Here is a 27,120-nt window from a genome sequence, read left to right as displayed (position 1 = left end):
TAAGTATAAATATATCATCTAATGATTTGATGAGTTCTATACTAGAACTTGTTACTGTAAATGGCCGGCCTTTATCAATTATTGAAGATTCGGGATTTCAAAGAATTATAAATCCACTCCTATCTGGGCTCAATTTAGTTATAAACAAAGAAAATTTATCCAGAACTATTAATAAAACAGCCCAATCAATTAGAGACAAAATATCAAGAGAGGTAGAAGGAAAATTAATAAGTTTAAAATTTGATGCAGTTCAACGACTAGATAGGTCAATTGTTGGTGTAAATATTTAATTTATATCAAAGTCCATTATAAATTTGAGGACTCTTGGAATTGTAGAGCTGAAAGAGAGATGTACAGGAGAATATATAAAAGAGAATATATTAAAAACTTTACTAAAATATAAAATTAATATTCAACAAATATACACAATTACTTCTGATAATGGTTGTAATTTTTTAAGAGCTATAAAGCTCCTGCAACCTGAAACTGATTATGATATAAGGAGTGAATCAGCAGATGAGGAAAATATGGATGTAAATGTATATAAATATGATATTGATGATATACAAAATACTTTTTTATCAACTATTATATCCTATCCGATTTATAGTGTACGGTGTGCACACACTTCAGCTGGCACTTCAAGTTGCTATAAAATTATCACCTATTGTGGAAACCATTGCAAAAGCTAGGAGCCTAAATTTAAAATTAAGACATCCCACTTACCAAAAGTTATTAAAAAAATATGAAACTCCCTAAGCCTGTGTTAGATTGCCACAGATGGCATTCAACCCATGATATGTTAGAAAGGCTGATTTTACTAAAACCCAATATCGAAGATTTTTTTACAGAGCAATCTGATTATTTATTGACTGAAGATTGGAAAGAGATAATAACGATTGTTGAAATTTTAAAACCGCTAAAAATCGCAACCAAACAATTCCAATCTGAACAGTTAACACTGACAGATTTTTATGCAGCATGGTTAAGATGCTGCATCGAACTGGAAAAAAATCCAAACCATTTTGCTCAATTACTATATTCTTGTCTTAAGAACAGAGAAGAAAGGTTTATAAAGAACGAAATTCTCTTAGCTGCCATATACCTGGGCCCAAGATACAAGGTTAATTAAAAGCTTAGTAAATTAATTATTTTAGATTTATATTAAAATTTATATTTTATGAAATATTTAAATATAAACAATATAAATCCTTAAATATTACAGGTATTACTTAGTGATGATGATAAGATTTGTGCGAAAAAACATCTTGTCAATTTATGGAGACGAATTAAAAGCTTAACAACGCCAATTTTATCTGATGATATTAGTTCCGATGAAGTTATTGAACAAGAAGATGATTTAGAGAAATTGATACAACTTAAAGAAAGGCAGGAGAAAATACTTAAAAGAGGGCCAACGATTGCTGAGAAAAGTATTGGAACAATAATTACTGGATTTAGCGATTATATAAGATTAGATAAGAAGGAAAATATTTTGCATTTTTGGGAGTCTGCTAAGCTGGAACACCCTGAATTATATATTTTATCTAAAATCTTATTTGCTGTTCCTGCAACCCAAGTTAATTTTTCATATTTTCACATATAAATACATTTAACATAGGTTAGCGTTGAAAGATCTTTTTCACATTTGAAATTCATTCTTTCACCACATAGATCGAGGATGAGTGAACAACTCTTAGATATTGTGCTAATACGTCTAAATAAAATTTTTAAAATTGATACATGACTATATGCTTTGTATTTTTAATTATATTTGCCTATAAATAAAATAAAAAATTTATTTTTTATATCAAATTTATGTCTAGTTTTTTATTATGATTTAAATATAGAATTTTTTTTATCAACTCAAAAATTCTTGAACCCGAACCGAACCAAACCCGGTTTCAAAAATATTTCCCTGAACCGAACCCGAACCGAACCCAACTTTTTTTTTATACCCCAAACCGAACCCGAACCGAACCCGGTCTAAAATTTTGTCGGGTTCGCATCCCTGTTCATAACAATAATCGAGAATTAAGCCTAAAGCAACAAAACCCCAAATTTAAATAATATTGAATATATTTTTTTAAACCATTAAAAATCTTATTTTATGTCTAGTCTCAGCTAAAAATAAAAGACGGAATTTAGTGTACAAAGCGCGAAATCGAACCCCATAAACTAAACGCTGTGCAGTCCCGATTTGTGGATACATTATAGGGCTCTTGGAGAAATCTGCAGGCTCCACGTGTACCCGGACTGGGCGGTTTTTATCCGGGCCGTATATTTTGAAACCAAATATTTGAAATCGCAATTATTAGCTATAAAAATCAATAATAAATCTTTTTTTAAACACAGGCCGAGCTGCGCAAATGGTACCTCTGCTGATCTCTGGTGATAGCCCCCCTAGAAAAAATATTTGCTCATATACTTCTAAAAAAAAAATTATTATTAAAATTTACTATTTATTAATTTTAATAGTCGATTCATCTGTTGACACAATACACTATTTATAACTATACATATATATATATCATTTACAATAAAACTCGAATTACCTTTGATTTTTGTTTTTTTTTTAAATTTAACATAATTCGAGAAGTTTAAGTGAGCGAGTCAAGCAGCGACCAGTCGTTTTTTGAGCTTTTTCTTTTTACTAGCAATCGTAATTTCCAGATCACTGGATAGAGCGTAACTTTCAACTTTACCATTCAAAAGTGCCATATTGATTTCGGAATGATTTAAGGTTGCTTCCAACTTCCTTTTTTTACTATTTTTCACCTTCTTCTTAACCTCTTCCTCCTGATCCTCACCCTCAGTCATGATGTTAGATTGCGTATCCTGTGCAGCGCCATTCGATTCGATCAAAAAAGTTTGCTTTTTTTTCTTTTTCTTCTTTGATTGCGTCGTTGCTATTGAGCTCTCGGATTCTTTACCAAGGTTTTTCACAAATTTCATAACCTTTTATAAAAAAAGCAAAAAAAAAAGTGTGGATTTTAATTTAATAAATTTTAATTTATTTAAAATCTATATTATCGTTTTTTTTCCTAAGAAAATACTTAACGAATTATTCCTTTGTGCCTAAAAGATGTGTTTATAAAGATTAGGCATAAAAAAGAGGCGAATAGCGATATTCGCGTGCTCATAAAATAAGGATCGTAAAGAATGGGAAAGGTCCATCCTGGTGTTTTATTTTTAGGGTAGGATGCGTCCTGAATTAGGAGCCGTTTTGAGGACTCATTTGTTGGAGTGGGCGAAAGGCAAAACCGGAAGTGTCCTAACGCAAATATTAGAACCGGATGTGCCCTAATAATAAAAAATTTCTTTCGTAATAAAAAAAAAAACTAAATACCATATCACATTTTTTATTTTAACAATTTAAACGAGATAAATAAACAAGATTACAAATAATAAATATAGTTATAATTAAATATATAAATCTTTTAGAAATGTCTTACACCGAAAATGTAAATGTTTTATAAATATAATATTATATAATCTTAAAATAAAGTCTTTTTTTATATCCATTAGGTCTAATTAAACAAACACGAATTCAATAATAAAATTTAGTGTTGTTCAACGGCTCGTTTTGAGCCGATTTTTAAAAAATCAATATTTTAGCCAGAAATATATTAGCTAAGCCTCAAGATTTTGATAATATATGTCTTGACATTTGTCCCTTCTGAGCAGAATCTTCAGGCATGGGTAATATTTTTATAGATGAAGTATTGAGTTTCGCTAATAAAATTTATTGTTTTTGTATTCGATTCGAATTATTCGTTTTTTTAAAAAATATTGTATAAAAAATCATATATTTTACAAATTTTTTTTTTAATTTGTACATCTCATTTTAAAAACAGAAATAAAAAAATTATTATAATAATCTTAAGATGAAGAACGTGGCGATCAAATTATTAACGAATTGTGCGCCGATCGAATTTGGTGGAAGACATGCCATAAATCTGAGGATTTAACACGTGATTCGATGATACGTGTTTTAGAAACCCTAGATATAACAGATAGTTTGTCTAAAATCTGCTCCTAAAAAAATAACTCGGCCTCAGAAGGATGTATTTATGCATAATTTCCCTAAACATGACATCTATACAACGTATAGCATGTTTTGTCAACATACTTGATTCGTTTATAATCATTAAATGGGCAAGTTTAAGTTTCTTAACTTGTGTAGATGTGTCTAAAATAGGGGAAGTTTAAAACCACTGAATCGTGCTTTCCACCAATTAGTGGTCTGGATGAGCTGTAGTAGCAAATGACAATACAATTTTTCATTATTTTTGAACGTCCAAAATTTTTAAATCCTTCAGCAATCATATTAGGCTCCCAACCAGGATCTCTGTGAGAAAATAGTATAGGGTATACCAATGGGTCTAAATTAGGACTTAACACGTTAAGGATTACTAAATCATTCCCATTATTTCTAGGATACACTTTTACATCTCGTTTAAAGGGAGGTTCTCCATCATCATTTGTTTGAGACCTCTATATACACAAGCTAAGGAACTTAAACTTGCCCATTTAATAATTATATACGAATCAAGTATGATGACAAAACATGCTTTACGTTGTATAGAAGTCTTGCTTAGGGAAATTATGCAAATAAATATCCACTTCGGAGGCAAAGTTATTTTATTAGGAGGAGATTTTAGACAAACTTTACCTTTAATATCCAGGGCTTCTAAAACATGTATTATCGAATCATGTATTAAATCTTCATATATCTTATTTCCGTTTAGGATTTTTAAAAGTTAACATTTTTTTTCAAACAACGCTTGAATATATTACAAACTTTTATTCCTTTTGCCATGGATCTAAAAGAAGTATATTCTCAAATTTTTTTCTTTTACTATTATATTTTAGATTTAAACAAATCAGCGTGTTAAAAAGAAGTCTCATGGTAGTAGTAAAAATAGTTAACACGAGCTTGGTCATATTCCTTCTTCATCCAACATGGAATAGAGAAAAGATCCCCCTAATAATCTTATTTTACAAAGGTACTACTTAATTTTTATAAATACGGATTTTGACATTCAAAGAAGAAAAATATAAGATATTTTGATTTGGGGATATAAGAATTTCTAACAGTGATATACCAGACTAATGCTTAAAATTTTATATTATTTAATTTTTTTATATGGCTTCAAATGCGAGTGTGTTAAAGCTTAATAACCATCAAGTCTTAAGGTATAAACATGTATTATATTTAAAAAAAAAAAAATTTTCGTAGCTTTCTTCTATATTTCTACCTTCTTTTATTCATTCTTTTTTCATCTCTTTGCTCCCCTAAAACCCTCCCATCTCCCACCTTTATTCAGTAGGGAGCGAATAGCAATGCTGACTAACGGGCGATTCTGGTGTTCCCCTTAGTTATTTTATTTTTCATCTTGCCCGTCAAGAAAGACGGGTTATCATACTTTTATTACTTATTCAGTGATAGATGAATCAGAAATTAAGCATATCTTATGAAGGTGTGATTCATAAAGTTATATCTCTTTTTTGATGATCGTTGACTGGGAAATTTTTATTATTTTTTTTAAAATGTGATAATAAAGTATATATTTCGTACCATATTATACAAACTAGCTCATTACCCGTCAATCACGTGTCATTCTTGACGGGTTATCAGCTAGTAATAATAACAACAACAATAATAATAATAATACTTTTTCGCGAGCTTGATTCATTAGGTCGTGATTTTTAATTGGTTCTTCGTTATTTTCGAGAAATCTTATTCTATTTTCAACTTGAGCTTTTAGAAACTGGCCATATATAGGACAAGCAACATCTATATTCATTTATCATAATAATTATTAAAAAAATTGTTAAGGGCTGGACAAACTTTTATAAAAAAGTTTTATGGGCTAAGGGGGGGAAGACAGATGCTTCAAAATCATTTTAGGTGCCAAAAATCTTTGTAAAAAATCTTCATGATTTCACTGTAATTAATTTTCGGTATTATTTTATTCGATGTAGCAAATTAATTTTTTTTTATAGTTAGAGATGCATAAAAAAATATTCAAATATAGAAAACGAGAAAAAAACAGAAATACGCATGCCTAATAGTGAGAACAAATTCAGCGTTTCAAACGCTGCGTTGCAAGAACCAATAATGCCTTTCAAACGGCCTCTTGCAAATTGGTAAAAATTATCGTTTGGAGTTAGCAACCATTTTTTAAAAAAAGCTAACAGGCTTGCCTTTTCAATACTTTTTTTATTCTTCGTTTTGTAATATTATATAAAAATTTAATATAAACAACTTACTTATAATCCTAAAAAGGAATATTCAGAAATTAAAAGAAATAAGAACGCAGACGATAATAAAATTTTCAAAGACAAATCCTTTTTTTTTTAAATTTATTTAAAATTTTAAATCGACGGATATTAATAAAAAGACAACTTCAATTTAAACAAGGGACACGTTACGTTTTTTTTAATTAACAATTACGGCAAAACGTAAGCGCTCAATTTGTGCGCACTATATTTTCGTAATTTTTAAATTTAAAAAAAAACGTAACACAACACATCCCTAGTTTAAATTAAGGGTTGCCTTTTTATAAATATCGTCAATTCAAGTTCTACAAAAGGATATGTCTTTGGAAATTATATTTATCGTCTGCCTTTTTATTTTCTAAATATTCCATTTTAAGATACAAGTAAGTTATTTATTTTTTTTTATACATTATATATAATATTACAAAATGAAGAATCAAAAAAAGTATTTGAAAAAAGCATTTTTTTAAAAAAAATATTACAATTTAACAAATTGAGCACGTTATAAAAATGATTTATGATGATTAAAAAAAAATCCTTAATAAAATATTCGTTGATCTCATGAATTTTATTCTCCGCGAGGATTGTGGGAGTAGGTGTTGTTAAAAAGTCCGATTCTGGTCTATTTTAAAAAATGGCCCTTAAGATTGTATGTTATATAAGCCTAAAGATTTTTCTCTTAGCTGGCAGAAATGTTTGGACATCTAATTTGCCAAATCGCGCTGCTTACATAATTTTATATCCGTTTTGAAAAATCGACTCAAATCGGACATTTTGACAACACTATGTGGTAGTAATAAACAATTTTTTCTCACCCCTCCCCCTCCTCCCCCCCCCCAAAAAACGGTACATCCCTTTTAAATTAAAACCCATCATATATATATTGAATAATTAATTCTCAAACCAGAAAAGCAGTCGATTCTGGAAGCGATGGCGCATTTGTTGGCCAAAAATCTTGAAATCTTTCCTTTATTCGTGGCTCCGGTTTTGCTGATGAAAGGCGAGTGAAACAGAAGTCCGTATTTGGGGGTATTGCCACTACGACTCTTTAGGGCTCTGGATAAAATCGGCAAATTATACATGATTTTTTTAAAAAAAATAATAATATGAGAATAGGGGGGGGGGGTAATATGATTGTTCCCAAACTCTCAAGAACCCTTAACATAAGGCGATGATGAAAAACGCTTTAAAGTGCGCGTTTTCCCATCTTTTAAAGGGAAATAAGAAGAGCTTATGACACCGCCTGTGTCTACTTATGTACATTAATCTTAGATTTTATACACAAAATGTCAGTTTTGAGAGAATGACCGATTAAAACAAAAAGCCGAAATTATGGTATGTTAAAACACTTCCCTTTTAAAAGGTGTCAATGAAGGTCTAAATATTAGGCACGATAAAATATTTAGATAATCATTGGCATTAAATTAGGCATCAATGTCTTGCATGGAGGAAACATACCACAAATTTTAAAAACTACACAACCAATAGAGTTGAAAGCCACAATAGAATATTAAAGGCTAGCATTAAGCCATATTCTTCATTTAAAAAATTTTTTGTCAATTTTTCAAACTGCTTAAAATGTCTAAGTTTAGAGATAAAAAACACAAAATCATAAACCTTAATATGACTTCCAATACCACGCATCACTTACAAATTATGCCTTATAATTGTATTAAAAGAGCTTACATATTCAAGTTATATTTGCTTTGAAAAGATAGATGATATAAATTTTATTATTGATAAAGAAATATATGAGATTACATTAACTCATTGCAGCTGTGGATCTATAGAATCTATGTTTTTACCATGCTGACATATATTTGCTAGGAGGGCCAGTGAAAATATAGATCTATATGATGAAAATTTATGCCATGCAAGATGGAAAAAATCTTATTCTAAAATGATAGAGAATTTTAATGAAGATGGTGGTAAGAATATCATGATTGTTCCATATCTCCCAAAGATAAAAAATTTGACATCAAGTCAATAATACAATAATATTAAAAAAGCATTAAATGATATCCCAGGAATTGTTTGTGATAGACCTCATAATTATTATGAAACAATTCTCCAACAAATCAATATATATATAAGGATTTTATATTTCAGCTATAGCAGAAGAATCACCTGTGGTGGCTAAATTTTGACTAATCCTATAATATATAATCAATAAATGTAAATTGATATATTAACTTATCTTTGGAATTTCATTATCATATAACACCTTTTTAAATATATTGATTTGTTGTAGAATTGTGCCGTAATAATTACGAGGTCTGTCACAAACTATTCCTAAGATATCATTTAATACTTTCTAATATTGTTGTATTTTTGATTTTAGGTTAATTTTTTTATTAGGAAGATATGGAACAATCATGATATTCTTACCACCATCTTCATTAAAATTCTCTGTCATTTTAGAATAAGATTCTTTCCATCTTGCATGGCACAAATTCTCATCGTATAGCTCTATATTTTCACTGGCCCTCCAAAGCAAATATATGTCGGCATGGTAGAAACATAGATTCTATAGATCGACAGCTGCAATGAGTTAAAGTAATCTCATATATTTCTTTATCAATAATAAAATTTATGTCATCAATCTTTTTCAAAACAAATATAACATGAATATGTAGTCTCCTTTAATACAATTTTGAAAGCATAATTTGTTAGTAATGCATGGCATAGGAATTGTTCAGATGATGAATGGAATCTAGATGAATTGGAAGTCATATTAAGGTTTATTATTTTGTGCTTTTTATCTAAACTTAGATATTTTAACTAGTTTAGAAAAATTGACAAAAAAATTTTTAAATGAAGAATACGGCTTAATACTAGCCTTTAATATTCTATTGTGGTTTTCAATTCTATTGGTTGTGTAGTTTTTAAAATCTGTAGTATGTTTCCGTCATGCAAGATATCAATGATACCTAATTGGATGCCAATGATTATCGAAAATTTTTGTACCTCAAATAAATTAAAATCTTTAAGCTGATTATAAAATTGATTGTAATTGTCAATTGAACTCGCGTACACAATTTCTCGCAGGTGTCTAAGGTACTATCTATTCACTGCTTATATGCCTTTTATTTGTTAATTTCTCACCGGAATGTTTGCAATATATAAATAGGCATATTTCTAAGGATGCTTGTGTGAAGGCATCACTATATGCATGGCGGTCAGCAAAATCCTTGTCACTCACAATTGTTCTTATTTCTGTGTGGTGAGGGATTATATTTTTTATGCATAAGGGTCATGTTATAAACAGTATTATAACATTCTGAATTTACATGTCACATGCCACATATATGGCTACTTCCTTCGCCATCAATTATACTTAACAAAAATACTGACATGAAGTAATTGTTCAATTTATATGTCGCGTCTATGAAAACAACTTTATGCGTCAATCATTTTTCGCATACATCATGATTCTCCATCAATTGAACCAACTGTTCTAGGCCATTCAATTTATCGTAAATGTTGTCATCCACATTTTGACTCAATTTTTAAATTGTACAAATCAGCAGCTGTTACAACTTTACCCAGCATGTTAAAATGAGTAATTATCTAACATTTCCATCAAAACTGAGGGCAACATTAGTTAAATGATTGTCCAATAAATTGGCCCTTTTTTGTTTGGGTATGTTGTTAAATTCCACAACATCTATATAAAAAAAAATTTAAACAATATTCAGATTTAATAAAGATGAACTTAAAATTTAACAGTCCAGTCATATACTCAAAAAGAATAGTAAAATAAATAAGAATTATAAAGGTTCATCTTTAATACCAGAGACCAACAGAGGTGAAATCTTGAGAAATATTGTATGACATGTACACATTTACCCAGAGTTGTTAATTTAATGAATCTCTAGAAGTTTATAGCAATATTTATTTCATAATGGATGGCCACAAAAATTTTAAATTATTTATTTTGACATTAGGCAAACCTTACATGAACATTTTAAGCTATGGGTGCGTAGATATATTTGAAAAATATCACCTCTGGTTTTATTAGAATAGATAAATCTTTTAAAACCATTAATAAATATTTAGATAAAATTATAAAACAAGATATAATAATACCCAATTCATGATTGTGGGTTTTATCGAATTTTTCTAACACAAATATGTACCCATACTTATTAGAAAGATAGATAAAATAGTGAGGAATATATTATATATTTAAAAATATTTGCTAAATATACTTATTTATAATTAAAATTTAGAATTTTAAGAAAAATCACTGTTAAATACGCGAAAAAAAATTTAAAAAATAATCCTCCACAAACATATGATCAATATCTTTTAATATATATTTGCGGTGGTTTCATTTTATATGACGAACTCTTTTAGAAAGATATAAAGGTCGAAAGGTGGTTTTATATTTGCACTACTGCGAACGAAAGGATTAATCCATCAATGTATAAGTATATGAGGGAGGTAATTATCACACACATTTTATATCATAAGTATAATCATGTGGTAATAACTTAAATAATAATAAATGTAACCTAAAAAGAGCCTTTTCAGCACCCAGGATTTGAATCGTAGAGGCGGGACATTTGGCTAAATTTGATAGACTACCGGCATGCGATATTAATCTAGCACTCACCTACGTATTCATAGTATATAGAATTAAATAATACGAATTAAAACAGTAAATATATTTTTAAAAAAATGAAGAAATATAAATAGCCTTAACTTCCCAAGGCAGAAAATCTTTTCAAAACAGTAAAAATAAATAAAAAATTTAACATAGTTTAAGAGAAATTAAGCTGCGTTTCTTTATTTTTCTCGTTTGAACAAAAAAAAAGCCTTTTTGTTTAGAAATTTATACAAATTTCGTCCTGTAACTTAAAATAGAATAGCTTTAGTCAGCAAACCATTTCCAGCTCAGGGTTTTCTGCCCATCAATTTTCAAGAAGGCCAGGTTCAGTCAACCGGATCCCAAATAAGTCATTTTTATTACACTATACAAAAAAAAATGGTTCATTTTGTGGACCAATTTTCAACCCATTTACCGTTTAAGCCTATCGTTAGTGCTAAAATGTTTATTGCTATAGCTCTATAAGTTGCAAAGATATAATCGTTCAAGTTTAAGAAAATATAGCGTCCTTCATAACTATACATAAAAATTACTCGAAAAAAAATAAATGATGGACCTAATTTGGTATAGACCCTAAAATAAATCTGAGAGGTCTTGTAAAGATCGAATTTTTAGCGCGTTTAACCCTCTAGTGTTGTTAAATGGTCCGATTTTTCCAAAACGACTAGCTCAATATTTAAGCCGAAAAATATTATGCAAATCCGAAAATTTGGCTCATAGAAGATAGAAAAGCTCGGACATCTAAGGAACCCGTGAGGTATGAGTCAAATTTTTTAGTTATCTCAGCACAGATTTTTTTAAAATAAATTTTAGTCACTTTAAATAATTTAACTTATGTTGAAAGATCGATGAATGTTAAATTATCCATTTATGGGTTTCTATCGGGTTAATTTGAATATAGTATTCGTTGGTGTCATTTATTGTGATGACGTTTATTTCTAAAACGATGGAGGGGAAAATTGCCATTTGTTGAATTTACCCTGGAACTTAAAAATATTTTTTAAATCTCTTAAATTTGCGTATTCATTTGGTTGTAATATATTTTTATTTATGGCTAGTTTAAGTGGATTTGATTTAAATAAATGAGGGATAAAAGACACACTAGCGAAATCACAAATTAAGGATTCGCCAGAATCTTAAGGAATCAATGTAAAACAATTTTAGCCTATCCTCGAGAGATGAAAGGCAATTGGTGGTGGAGTATGTGAGTTGCAGTTAAACCATGACTGATTAAGTGATTTACTGTCGTGTGATTCTGATGTCTTTCCTGACTGTACAAACCGTAACTGTGCCTGCAATCGAGCGGCAATGTAGATATGAGGATGAACGATATCACCAACCTAAACCAATGAAAACTCTCAATTATTAACCAGATAGGGGATTAATCACGTCTAAAAGTACTTCCCATAATTAAGACTGTCATCAGACAGAAGAAACTTGTAAAATTTGATTGTTTGGTTATAACCTTGTAAAAATTTTGTAAGAGGGGTTAAAAAAAGTTGGTTGTAGGAATCGTAGGAAAAACTGTGCTTGGAGGAATATTGGCTTTCCAATTTATTCTATAATCTAGAAGCGTTGAGGAAAATAATATTATTAAGCTTAATGGGAAAGGATTAAAACAGCCCAGTTTCAATGGTTGTAGTGAAAGAGAGAGTTGAATATAAAACAAACTCTAATTTCCTTTAAAAAAATAATACCAGTATATATTCAAAATGTTTTACCGTATCCCCCAGCAATTCCGCGAGATTTGGGGCGACGCATTTCATTTTATCGTTCAGGTAGACCGATAATTTTTTCCTAAATTCGCCTAACGCTATGACTCTGTCGGCGAATTTTCCGATCATATTCAAATCGAGGGGCGATATATCCATTCCTTAATGGTTTATAAATAACATTTTAAGGTATCTATTCCATCTTTGGGTAACATTACCCTGCAATTCACAGTTAGTAAGAATTCGAGGTAAAGTATGACAAGATATGATATATTACATTAATTTTTGTATACTTTGCTGCACATTCGTGCTAACTGGCTAGAAATGATGTGTTAAATGAATTAGGACAATGTCGTAATTTACCCACTTAATCTGTAAGATCAAATATATTATTGCTATTATAAAGAAACGATTTGTAATATTGCCTGTTATAAATAGAAGTGGAATAAAATAAATCGCATATCAGGAAAAAAAACGCGCTAATACACAAATAAAAACGAATTGAACGATTTACTTACTCCAAGAAAAAGGAAAAAAACTTGAATCGGTTTTCAAAAACAAATTTAAAAAAACTTTCGTACCCATCGATGATTTGGCGATCTTTAGGATATCTTGGATCAGGATTAAATTGTGATTTAGTATTTCGGCCAGCTTACTTTCGAGTTCCTCGCTGTTGGCAGTGTTATTAAATATTAATTTTCTGTCCCCAACACATTTAACTACTCGTGCGTAAAGTAAATTATCTGGTACAAGTTTGTAAAGCTCTGGAAAATGATAGGAATACCATTCTCTAAAAAAAATGTATATGAAAAAGGTAATTAGTTAATTCATATTCGAAATGAATATCGTCAGACTTCTACAATGGGAGTGATATGATGGGTAAGAGGAGGGTTATGACACAAGATATTCATTAAAATTGAGAGGTTTGGGGGGGGGGGGAGTGTAGAAATCTCGGGGCGTTGCTAGCCCTAATTATTTTTTCTCTGCAAAGAGTTTTAAAATAATATATATTTAAACAACGTGATCACAAATATTCATTTTACAAAAAAAAATTTTTTTTTAATCTTGTAAAGATTTCGGGAAACATTTTAAATAGCAAGGAGACAAAAATGTGTGACCAGATTGAATTCATAATTTTCCAAGAATACAAACAACAAAATGGCTAAATTTCCTTTACAAAATTAACGGGCTTCCGTTATATTCCGAATCACGTTTAAGTGGTCCTTAATACTCAAAATTTTTAAATATAGATAGTGTGCAACATTACTTTAATGTGTTGCCACATCATTACCCTCTATTATTCCCAACTTTATCTTAAATGGCAGTTAATAACGTTACTTTCCTCGTGGAGTCATCGTATAAATAAATATTCTCTCTTTTTTTAAACCTAAGCCTCATGCAAAATTTGTTAATATCTTTGTCCAGCTGATCGAGGATGGCGATGGATTGAACTATCATATTATCGACTCGATTCACGTTGAACTTAATTTTGGCGCGGGAATAGCTATGAGCGAGACCCAGCTGTGATTTGGATTCCTTCGACTCGTCAATGAGACTGTTGCTTTGGTTCAGGTTTTTAAAAAATTTGCTAAAGTGTTGCCTTATTCCTTGAGGGATGAAAAGTGAGCGTGTATTGGCATCATAAAAAAAAGGAAATAATTGTTATAATTTTGAAATAACTAATAATTAGTCCATTATAGCCTAACGTAATGCTCTGAGGTCTCATTTTTAATTTCTGAGTCAAAATAACTTACCATAAACAATTTATTCTTCTCAAAAAAACCTTTTGAATTATACTCCAACTTATTATTATAGATTAAAAATTTTGGATGCCCATTCTCGTTCATCTACTAATACCTTTTTTTTAAACTATTAATGCATGGGTAGAAGAACAAGCCAAAAAAAACCTAGATTTTTTTCTTCCAAAAAAAAACAACTCTTAGTTGAATTGTCAATTAACCATATTTTTCGAAGATAAAAAAAATCCCTGATTTATGAAGTGGTCATAACTGGCCTGGTTGCTTTTACGCTTACAAACCTCTCATGATATCCGGAACGAGTCCAGAAAATATGCAATTGACGCTGAGGCTAACGTTTTCGTTGATCGAATTGCCCAATTTACTATCGGAGATCGCGAGCAACACTTTTCTCCTGTCAACACTTGATTCGATTTTTGGTAGATGGGTGTCCAAAAATTCGTACAAGTCCTCGTGAACCAAGCCTAATACAAAATGATCAAATAAATATCCGTTAACATTCTTTTGCACAACTAAGTTAGAATAGCCCCAAGCGGTTAAAAATCAATATTTTATCACCCAGGCCTCGAGATTTCCGTTAATAAATGTCCAAACCTAAGTGCCATCTTGGATCTAAATCTTTAAGCGCGCGTAATATTTTTTCCGGAGTTAGCCGTTTTTAAAAAAATTGGCTCAAATCGAGCCGTTTAACAACACTACGAGCCAGAGATAAGGGTTTGGGAAAGTTGGTTCATCCCGACTAGTGTTGTTAAACGGCTAGTTTTGAGCCGATTTTTAAAAACGGCTAACTCACTATTTCCCCCAGAATAATATAATTCAAGCCTGAAGATTTTGCTTGTAGAAGGAACCAAAGTTAGGACATCTATTAGCGAAATCTCAAAGCTTAGGCTATATTTTTCAGGTTAAAATATTGAGTTGGCCGTTCTTAAAAATCGGCTCAAAATGAGCCATTTAACAACACTAGTCGATTATTAATATTAGCGAAATTTCGAAATTCTTGGAGTTTGGAAAACAAAAAAATTTTTTAAATTTAAAATGATGATTATTTCAATCCTTCAATCACAAATTTAGGTTATATGTGGATAGAATGGAAGCACTTCCTGTATATTATCAAACCGTTTTTTTAATATATAAATCCCGACCCACATCTCTCTGACCCTTTAACCCCACCATATTTCTTTAAGTTCAGGCATCTCGGGGACTACATTTCATTTCATGATTACCCAAAAATTCAATTTTAAAATTTGACAGCTGTCTATTCAACTTTAGGTAAAAATAGTATAATACATAAAATGTTTGAAAAAAAACAGTTCCCCTACTTCTGGAGCCAGAGAATAAAATATGCCATTGTTTGGTTTAAAAAAGAACTGAACCTTCCGATATGTGATTAATATTTTCCAGGGCATTCTTGGCCGATTTGAAGGGCGAAAACGCTACCAAATGAACCGTGCTGACGAATTTCGTAAAGTCAGTGAGGTTATCGCGCAATTGTTCGGTCAAAAGGGCCATACCTATCTCCTCGTATTGCTTGACCTTGAATAAGGCGTAACCCATGGCGTGTTCAAACAGGATGAACATCGAAGCCTAATTTTTTATTTGTTGTAAATTTAAGAGATCAAAGATTATTCGCGAAAAAAAAAACGTTTTGGCGGGAATTATGGACATCTGACTTTTTTTCCAAATGCGATCTCTATCCTGAGAATACTTTTTTGAAAAAAAAAGAAAGAAAAAAAAAGAAAAAAAAAGAAGAAAAAAAAAGGAAGAAAAAAAAAAGAAAGAAAGAAAGAAAGAAAAAAAGTTTAAAGTAGTCGCATAGCTTACTATTGTTTTTTTAAAAGTAAGTTATTTCAAAAAAATCAAAAAAAAATAATAGATTGTGTCCTTCTAGTTCGTTTTTATTTATAAACAGTAGTCAGTTTCGCTGGATATATAGTTCAACCTCTAAATAGCCTTTAAAAAGAGATTATTTAGATTTTCGCGGAGGATGAAGCGTCTTTGTGCGACTAAATATATATATGATTTAACGTACGTATGTTTAGCGGTAAAGCGTTTTTCTCTTGGCAATGTCACATTTTTTTTCATTTTTTCCGGAAATACATAGTTCAGCATATTTAGAAAACCTATCAGACCGTAGTTACGGCCAAACCTGACCCCCAGAAAATATCTTTGGCGCCCATTCCGCTCCCCCCCCCTAAAAAAAAATTTAAAAAATTTTAATTACCTTTAAAAATTAAAACTAAATGAAAACACAAACACGTTTTCTCGAAAAATATTATTTATTATTTAATTTATACAAAATAATAAACAAGAACATATTTAAAATATTAGTTATTAAAATATCCATTCACTCGTTTCATGAAAAAATAGCAAGTTATTTCCACATTTTATATTCCTCGTCAAAAAAAAAACCACAGCTTGAACATGGTAAGTTTCAGGGCCGTAGCCAGGAATTTTCAGCTAAGGGGGGGATCAGCTGCTAACTATGGGGGGAGCGCTATAATTCTAGAATAAAACAAATAATCACAGAAATATTTTGCTATTTTTTATTAAAAATTAGTTAATGTTATGAATACAAAATAATACTATAATTTTATAATAATAATATGCCGTTTTATATTTTTAAATTTAAAACATAAATGGAATTAAAAGATAAATTCTGTATTATTCACTTTATCATAAGCCATTAAATACTACATTACGTTTACATTGATCTTTCATCGACTCTCTAGTGCTCGATAGAACTCTCTTTAGTATAGAGAAGTGAGGCCTCACAAGAAGCCGTTGATACCCCAATGATGATGGGTGCCGAGTAGCATTTATACAATTCTTTGAATGCAAGATGATATTTTTTTTATACATAATATTATAGGATATTTTCAAGATTACGTGTTTCCTTAACTTCTGCAGCTAATAATCCTTTAGCTAATTTCATTTAATGATGCAACGTTTCCAAATTTAAGTTTAATAATGATTCTAATGGGGCCATTTTATCTGAAATAAAGTAATCAGGGTCAAAGGGGAACAATGTTCTAAATCATGATCAAACATTTAAAAAAATGATCAGACAAAGTAATCAATAATTTCATGATTCCTTTTCTTAAGGAACTCCAATTGGAGTCTTTTTCACAATCAAATTGTAATTTGGTCTTGACTAAAAAATCTTGAAAATTTATAGGCGTTTTACGTACCCTAGATGATTTTTGGGGAGTGAGATTCAATTTTGCTAAAAGTTTTTCAGCCATAATTCTATTCAAATCGAAAGAATTATCGCTTCCCTTATTTTTTAATATATTGATAGCGGAGAAATCAATACAATTTTTAGCAACCACTAAATTAGTACAAACTGACTGTAGGTACTTATTTAGTGGATCTATTGTTATTAATATCTCATAGATTATTGGCTAATATAACGTAATTCATTTTAACGCATTGAGGTAAAAGACCAGAGGCCTTCATCTTGAATCATGAGTGGAAATCTCTGAATTAAGAGTTTAGAAAAGTAAAATAATACTTCACCAATAGCCTCAAAACTCTCGTAAAAAATGCGAGATGTTTCTAATATAAAATGCATTAGATAAATTTAAAAAAATTAGAAATGATAACGATATTATTATACCAATTTTGAACCACAAGATGCAACATGTGGTCACTCCTCCATTTTGGCCAGACATAACGTTTGCACCTTTATATGCCTGGCTTATCTTTGAATTAATATTAAAGTCATTAAGTTGCTTTAAAATGCAATCAGTAATGATTTCGGCCGAAAAAACATTGTAAATTAATAATTCCTATTAAACTTTCTTGGATTTTTCCAGAAGAAATATAGCGAATAATTAATACTAAGGTTCTCACAATCTGATGCATCTTTTGCCTCATCAGCCTTAAGACATAAAAAAAAAGGGCATCAGACCTTTGTAACATTTGTCTGAAATATATTCAAGCACCCATAACTGCCATGAGTACTTCGTTTTGAATCTGAGGGTGATGCATGTTGAGCATTTTGGGGATATTAATTTCATAATTTCATTTAATTCTGGATCTTTTTGGAATGGTGTGCATGAAAACATTGCTATAAATAGTCCTTAAGAATAAATTATGCTTTCATCATTTGCAGCATCGGTAATTTTTGTCAAACTAGTCGTCCCATGAAAAGGTAGCCCCTTGTATGCTAAGGAAATGCGTCGAATCAAATATTGATTTAAGATGGTAACGATTACGGTTAATTTGTTGGCTACCCAAAATCGTTGTTATCTCAGTATTACTTATTTATAATTTAGATTTTTATCATCCCGAATTGTTATTGAATTTAAATTAGCTTATGAACTTTCATGTTTTACCAGTCCCTTCTTTGCAGCTAACGCAATTTTTCCAGATTATTCTATTTATATATATATCTTTTGACAATATCGATAGGAAAGAAGATGATTATGCATTATTACGTTAGGATTTTAAAACAAATATAGAAAATGAAGAAGTGGTTCAATCGTCTACCAGCTCAGTCTCTCATTGTCAGGTTGCAACTAATAATTGATTTATAAATATAAAAAATATTATTTTTTCTTCTTTGATCTTTCAAAATATAATGTTTATGACCTTTTTATCAATATTGATAAAACCAAAAATAAAGCAATCATATAAAATAGACAATAATTAATAACTGGTTGTGTTTCTCTAACTGGTTTTGAATACTAAATATCTACAATTTTACTGGTGAATATTTGATAACGTCGATCAGGGCTGGGCACTACAATATAGCAAATACTCTTGTCACTAATTATTATTATAATATATAACCAGTTATTTTAAAATTATGAAGAAACAATCAGTCATTAATTCTTATTTTAAGTTAAACAAATGTCAAGCAACATCACAACCTCTACAAACTACTAGTGTTAATACATTAGAAATTTCTGAAATTGATTCTGCTCATAGTTAGTATAAATTTCTATTATTATTTTTTTGTGAAGAATTATTTAACCATGATTTACATGATATATGAGCAAAAACTAATATCTATAGGGTTGGGTTGGGCAATATTTATATATTATTTCATATATATAAGATAAGATGAGAGATAAAGATAGAGACATTTATTTTTAATATTATTATTTTAGTAAAGTAATAATTATTACAATAAATATATTCACTCATATTTCAAGATATGAAGTTGAAGCTAATAATCTAGATCAAGATCCTCACTACTCTCAGGTAGAGGAAGATGGTAAATAGTTTAAAACTTAACCCAGATTTTTCCTATTTATATATTTTTGACAATATCAATAGGAGTATGTGATTATGGTGATTCATTTATTACATTTTGATTTTAATACAAATATTGAAGATGAAGAAGAGGCTCAATCAGCTAGCAGCTCAGTCTTTCGTTGTCAAGAGGCAACTAGTAATTGATAAAAATATAATGTTTATGATCTTTTTATTTTACTTGATAATGTTCATCAGGGTTTGGGCACTACAGTATAGCAAATACTTGTTAAATACAAGATAAGAGAATTTTGTATGTGTTCATTTTCAGCATGCCCTTCCCTTCACCCATCCTGATGACCATTATTATGACCCATTCCCATCTTATAATTTATTAATAATAATATTTCTAGTGTCAAAAAAATCCTCTAATAATTCAAGTTCAATTCAAATCCCAGGTGACCTTGGCCAGAATGAACGAAAGCAAATCTAATTAAACAATTACATGAAAAAAGATATATATGCAAGGCAAAGATCATTTCAAAAATCATGGTACAGAGGTCGAGACTGGTTGGAGTACAGTGTAGAAGCTGACGCTGCTTTTTGTTTTCCATGTAGGAAATACTTGTGTAGTCCAAGTGATGAATTTGGACAAAAGGGATTCAGAAATTGGAAAAATGAGTTAGCTGCCAATAAAGGACTGCTAAAACACGAGAGCTCAAAAGCTCATTTAAATTCAATTACAATATGGCATGATAAAAATCGAAATATAAATAAGGGTACTGAAATAACAGTTGGGAAGTCAACAAATTAATTGTAATCAATACTATATTAAATCAATATTTGATTTGATGCTATTTTTTAGCATACAGGAGCTACCTTTTCGTGGCACTGGTTCGACACAAATTATAGATGCAGCAAATGATGAAAAAATAATTTATTCTTCTGAATTATTTATAGCAATGTTTTATACACGATCGAATTGAATAAGATTATGAAATTTATACCCAAAAGTGCCCAATATACATCACCTCATATTCAAAATGAAGTAAATCATGGCAGATATGGTGCTTGAATATATTTCAGATAAATATAACAAATGTGAAATGCCTTTGTTTGTTTTAAGACTGATGAGACAAAAGATGCATCAGGTTGCGAAAATCTGAGCATTTTCTTCTGGAGAAATCCAAGAAAATTTAATAAAAGAAGCAATAATTCTTTTGACTTGATTAGAGTTAAAGATAAAAAACCTTAAGTAAAATTTAATCTCACTCCCCAAAAATCATCATGGGTACATAAAACGCCTATAAATTATCAATATTTTTTAGTTGAGACTAAATTAGAATTTGATTGTAAAAGACTCCATCTTTAATAAAGAATTTTATGAAATTATTGATTACTTTGTTGAACATTTGTTAAATTTTCGATCATGATATAACATTGTCTCCCTTTGACCCTGATTATTTTATATCAGATAAAATGGCTTCATTAAAATCATTATTAAACTTAAAATGGAAACTTTACATCATGAAATGAAAGTAGAAAGGATTATTAGCTGCAGAAGTTAAAGAAACAGATAATTTTGAAAATTATTATGTATAAAAAAAAATATCTCGCATTCAAATAATTTTATAAATCCAACTCATTAGTCAATCATTGTGGTATCAACAGCTTCTTGTAAGGCCTCATTCTCTACACTAGTGAGAGTTCTATCAAGCACTAACGTAATGTAGTAATAATGGCTTATGAAAAAAGAATAATAAAGAATTTATATTTTAATTCATTTTTGTTAAAATTTAAGAATAAAAAATCTTGTATAATATTATAATTTTATTATTTTGTATTCAGATGAAAATTCCTGGCTATGGCCCTGATACCTATCTCATGAATTATAGACAATTTTACCTTTAAACCTCTGAATCTTTGATAATTTATATAAAGAAATCTATATAAAAAACTAAAATAATTATATCAAGTTCAAAAGTTTGTGGTAGAATTGTCTGAACTTCATAAGGTGTAAGTTATTCCAAACATGATGAAATACATTTCCAGTAAATTCGAATTCTAAAATTCAAAAAAAATATTACATTTGACGGTAACATACAAAATATATATATTATATATATATAACAAAAACCAAAATAGGGTGTTATTAGTTCAAAATATGTTTGGCCTGAACACAACAGAAATAATTTTCAATAAATAAGATGAGCCAGGGTATGTCCCAAGTGCCGAAGGATATTAAACAACTTTGTGATACATTTTTGAAAATAATTTTTAATTTAACTAAAAAAAAATTGTCAAGGTTAAATTTTAAAATCAAGTCCAGATCTGATCAAGGTCAAAAAAATATCTGTCAAAGACTTATCAACCCAAGTTGAGCCAGATCAATCCATGCCGTGATCTATTAAAAAAAGGAATCTCGGTTATCTAGAACATAAAGCTTCAAAAGGAAAGGACATGGACAAAAAAGATACTACACAAAAATACCCCTCCCCCCCCTAAGAAATTTTTTATCATTTATTTTTTTACATCATTCGCATTGTAATAATCATATACTTTTTAATGGTATTTTTAGCCAGTTTCTATTTATCCAAAGTACTTTTGTCCAGAATTGTGATATGGTTACTTCGAAAAAGAATAATTTTTTCTTAAAAATTGATTTACCCTTCAGTGGATTTTAAATTGGATTGGGGAAAATAAAGAATGGCAATTGTGTTTTATTTCAAGAAAATTTATTTTATTGAATGTGAATTTTTGGAAATTCTTTAAAAATTTCTGTTTTTGTATTAAAACCCTAATGAGAAGATGAGTTGTCATCCCATATCAAATGAGCTAAAAATATGGATTTTTGCCCAACCCTTCCAATTTTGTTTGAAGGTTATTTTGTCAACCTCAGTGAATTTTAATAATTTATATTGATCATGAATAGAATAGTTGGGATTATAATTTATACAAAATAGTTGGAACAAAAAAAGAGATAACAATGATTTTACTATAAGAATAAATGATTAATCAATGTTTATAGACTTTTACATTGAAGAATATAACTAAATAATTAAGTCTAAAATGATAAATTAATTAAAATTTGATATTTTTTTAAATGACTTATTTTATGGTATAATAAAAATTTTAAAAATGTATAACAAATAAAATTAGAATAGTGGAAGCAATTATAAATAAAATACTTATTTTTTTAATAAAGAAAAGAAAATTTAGAAAATTTTTAAGAAATCTCCACTCGTGCAGAAGTATTCTCAGTCATAAAATTCATAGTTCCTCCTTATAGATAAAATTAGACAGAAGATAATCTTGGAATAGTAATAAATTTTTAAAAAACATTCATCTTTACATACTTATAAAATATTAGTTAGTGAAAATGTTGCATCAGTTTTTAAAGGATGAAACAAAACCAATATTATCATTTTTGTGAACCAACCCTGAAGCCTTTTTTTATCTGAACCTTAATTGATATTGATTAAGATTAGAATCTCTGGACTTTACAAAAATTTTAAAAAAATAATGAAAGTGATTTTTAACTTTAGCTCTAATAGCTGCAAGTGCAGAGTGGGGATTTCTTTAAAAATGAATATAACCTTATTGTAGAAACAATATGAGTCTTAATCAATTACTTGGTCTATGATTGATTTCAATTTAAAAAATTTTTATATAACAATAACTTTTATCATTAGTACTCAGTCATTTTACTAAAAAAGCATAGAAATTCTGTTTCATTTATAACTTTTTTGTATGGTTTTGCAAATAAAAAAAAATAAGTTGCTTTCATAGTAAACTTAATGCTTTGTTGCAGCTATTTGATATTAGAAGATATAGTAGAAAAACATATTAATAAGGCCATCAATGGAAAAAAAGGTGTTTTGAAATTTAATTTGTTAAATGGTTCTGCAGTGAGACTGATTACCTATAGACCAGCCTGGCCAGACAACTGGTGTAATGTCAGAATCACAATTCTTAAAACTTTGAATTAGGAAAATTATGTCATCTTTATTTATAAAAAATATTATAGACTGCAATATATTGAAAAATATTTAAGGACTAGGAAAAAAACTTGATTAAATTTCTAAGGGAAAGTTTAGGCCAACCTTTAATATATATTTTATATGCAATATTAAAATTTTAAAATAAGCGAGAAATTAAATTAAAAGTTTTAGAGTTAGTAATATCTGTCAAGATTATTTGAAAACATGTAAATGTCAGAATCACAACTCTTAAAAATTTGAATTAGGAAAATTTATGTCATCTTTATTAATAAAAAATATTATAGACTACAATATAATGAAAAATATTTAAGGGCTAGGAAAAAAATTTTATAAAAATTAAGGGAAAGTTTGAGCCATCCTTTAATATCTATTTTATATGCAATATTAAAATTATAAAATAAGCAAGAAATCAGATTAAAAGGTTTAGAGTTAGTAATATCCGTCAAGATTATTTGTAAACAAGTATTATATAAAGCATGTCAAAACATGGAAAATTAAAATCTTATGAAAATATAACATTTAAATATTCAATAAAAAATACTAATAAACTTCTTCATCTAAGGAAGCAACTTTAACATCCGCACTTTCAGTTATTAATACGTTTTTCTTCTTCTTCATTATAATAACTAGCTGGCTTGTATCTAGTAGATTTTAAAAAAATTTCAAAAAAAAATAATTTGTAATGCTATTTTTAATATTATTCTCGGATAAATTTCATTTATTAAAAATAAAATAATTAAAACGTGTAAAATTTAATTGAATTTTTTCTTATAAAATATGTAAAATAACATGAATATGTGCCGGTGAATAATAAATAAGATTTGATAACTTTATCAAATAAAAAATATATTTTATTAACTTTATTTACTAATTTCTTTTTCTTTTCTTAAGGTATTTATACGTTTTATAAAATATAAATTAGAATATAAAACGAAATATAAAAAATAAAATAATATAAAAAAAGTAAAGTTAAACCGAAAGTTATATAAATAAGGTTACGCAAAATAATAAGTAATATAAGTTGAATTACAAAAATAAAAAGTTAAGTTGAAAAGATAAATTTGAATTCATAAAATGTAATATAAAAATAAAATTAGATTACAAAAATATATAATTATAATAACGCAACATTCTCCCTCTTCTGATAATTTCATCGGAGAAGACACAGAGAGTTTGTTGTCCAAGTGGTTTATCGTTTTGGTAATCAAGTTGTATCACAAATCATCATAACGTTGGCTTGTCCAATCGTTGGTTTGTATAAATCGATTTTGCACGTTGGTTTGTTTAAATCGCAAGCTTGATATCCATATCGTAAATTGTCTCCATTAATCATAGCTTGTTTGATAGTACTCAATTGTTAATTGTCATTTTTCCGAAATTGTTATTATCATAAATAAGTTGCGAATAAGAAATAATAGTTCATCATAAGAATAAATGAAGAATGATAAATCAATAAAATAAGTTGCGAATAAGAAATAATAGTTCATCATAAGAATAAATGAAGAATGATAAATCAATTGTTATATTTTTAGCGTTTTAATATAAGCGTTTTAATATTTAATTTAGTTTATGCAATTTAATATTTATTTTATATTTTAAGTTACATAGTCTTTTAAATAAGCAGGTTTATTTTTAATTCGCACAGGTCTAGAGATAGGTGTTATATCGTTATTATCAGTAATTTTTATATTTTTGTCCATACTTCCCTCCTTAAAAGAATCCTTAGAGTCATTATTAATAATTGTGTTAAAACAGTTTCTAATTCTTATTTGATCTAAATGTCTCCTCAAAATACCTTTCTCAGTCTTAATTTGGAACATCATATCACTTTCCTTATGTGTGATTATACCTTTGCACCATTTATCATCACCTTGTATTTTATACCAAACAAAATCTCCTACGTTAAAAGTTCTATTTCGTGGTAAAGTGACGTTTATTTTATTCTTCTTTTCCTCCATCGGTTTTAATAAGTCCCATTTAATTCTAATATCTCGATTAAACATTCTCTGTGATGGTGTAACTCCTGTAGTATCATTACGCGTATTTCTGTAATTAAGTAAAAATTTGCTAAGTGCGATATCTGGGTCTATTTTAATATTCCTTTTCATGTGTGTTTTGAACGTTCTAACCATGCGTTCAACCTGGCCATTAGATTGCTGGTGATAAGCAGATGTAAGCACATGTTTAATACCAAAATTGTTGCAAAATTTTTCAAAATCGTTACTCGTAAAGTTAGTACCGTTATCAGTAACTATAGTTTCAGGTATTCCGTATAGCGAAAAAGTTTTAAAGATTTCTTTTAAAGTAACATTAGTCGTAATATTTTTAACAGGAATAATAATTGGAAATTTGCTATAGGCATCGACTATTATCAACCAATTTTTTGTGAAAAACGGACCCGCATAATCTATATGTATCCTTTCAAACGGTTTAGTTGCCGAAACCCATGGTTTTTGTATCTTTATAGGATTATCGTGATATATATTACAATCGTCACAACTTTTCACTTCCGTAACAATATCATTATTTATGCCAGGCCACCACATGTAATCTTTGGCTAAGGATTTGATTTTTCCTGCTCCCAAGTGACCTTCATGTAATGACTGTAGTATAGTTTTTCTCATAGAAGACGGAATTATAATTTTATTGCTTTTGTAAAGACAATCTTTAATTATACTTAATTCCAATTCAATGTTTTTATAAATATTATTCATTATAGGTCTGTTGTTATTAATATCATTTATGACTTGTTTTAATTCCGTATCTTTCAAAGTTTCATCACGAATTTGATCAAAGTTAATAGGTAAATCCTCATATTCATTTATAATGGTTACATTTTCAATAGTTTCATCACGACATACTTGTGGTAATCTTGAAAGGCAATCAGGAACAACATTATATTTACCGGCTTTATACTTTATATAAAAATCATATCCTCCTAATGTAATATTCCACTTCTGGAGTCTTAACGACATGGTGCTATTATCCTTGAGACCCTTGGTGAAGATGTGAACTAGAGGCTTATGGTCAGTAATAATTGTAAATTTTGTGCCGATTAAATATTCCTGAAATCTCTTTATGGCAAACATTATAGCGAGTGCCTCACGCTCAATATTGGTATAATTCATTTCAGATTTTAATAAAGTTCTCGACGCGAAAGCTATAGGTTTTTCTTTACCATCTTTTTCAATATGAAATAGTACAGCTCCTAAACCACATTTTGATGCGTCAGTGGCTATCCCTATAGGTAATTCAGGGTTAAAATATGTCAAAGCAGGTGGAAGACTAATTAACTTCTTTAGATCATTAAAACTTTTAGAGTGTTCTAGATTCCAAGCCCATTTTTCTTTATTGACAATCTTATAAAGAGGATCGGCAATTTCCGCAAAATTGTTCAAAAATTTTCTATAGTAGCCAGCCATTCCCAGAAATGTTGATAATTCAGCAGCTGATTTTGGTTCTGGCATATTAATTATTGCTTCAATTTTGTCGTGATTAGCATGAATCCCCTTAGCGTCAATATCATGACCCAGGAACCTCACTTTGTTTTTAAA

The 27,120-nt window shown here is 29.1% G+C and overlaps 2 protein-coding genes across 2 annotated transcripts; one reads left to right on the top strand and one right to left on the bottom strand.

The window, feature by feature from the left end:
* Positions 1–432: 432 nt before the first annotated feature.
* Positions 433–1,747, top strand: LOC135928224 (uncharacterized). The gene is made up of 3 exons (XM_065464618.1): positions 433–1,123; positions 1,226–1,579; positions 1,622–1,747. The coding sequence occupies exons 1-3, from the start codon at positions 746–748 to the stop codon at positions 1,745–1,747; spliced, it is 858 nt and encodes a 285-aa protein (XP_065320690.1). The 5' UTR covers positions 433–745.
* A 782-nt stretch (positions 1,748–2,529) lies between these two features.
* Positions 2,530–24,411, bottom strand: LOC135927844 (nucleolar protein 56-like). Its single transcript, XM_065464047.1, has 11 exons — positions 24,356–24,411; positions 24,116–24,207; positions 15,740–15,950; positions 14,648–14,830; positions 13,997–14,216; positions 13,191–13,399; positions 12,619–12,770; positions 10,803–10,903; positions 7,190–7,341; positions 5,679–5,800; positions 2,530–2,958 (listed from the first exon to the last, which is right to left on the bottom strand). Exons 2-11 carry the CDS (start codon positions 24,182–24,184, stop codon positions 2,614–2,616), a joined length of 1,764 nt encoding a protein of 587 aa, XP_065320119.1. The 5' UTR covers positions 24,185–24,207; positions 24,356–24,411; the 3' UTR covers positions 2,530–2,613.
* Between the last annotated feature and the right edge of the window lie 2,709 nt (positions 24,412–27,120).

The sequence above is a fragment of the Gordionus sp. m RMFG-2023 genome, chromosome 4 (assembly GCF_954871325.1).
Source record: "Gordionus sp. m RMFG-2023 chromosome 4, tfGorSpeb1-WG-v2, whole genome shotgun sequence".
Classification (NCBI taxonomy): Eukaryota; Metazoa; Nematomorpha; class Gordioida; order Chordodea; family Parachordodidae; genus Gordionus; species Gordionus sp. m RMFG-2023.
The sequence above is the reverse complement of the archived record's forward strand: the minus strand, read 5'-3'. Positions and strand labels throughout refer to the sequence as shown.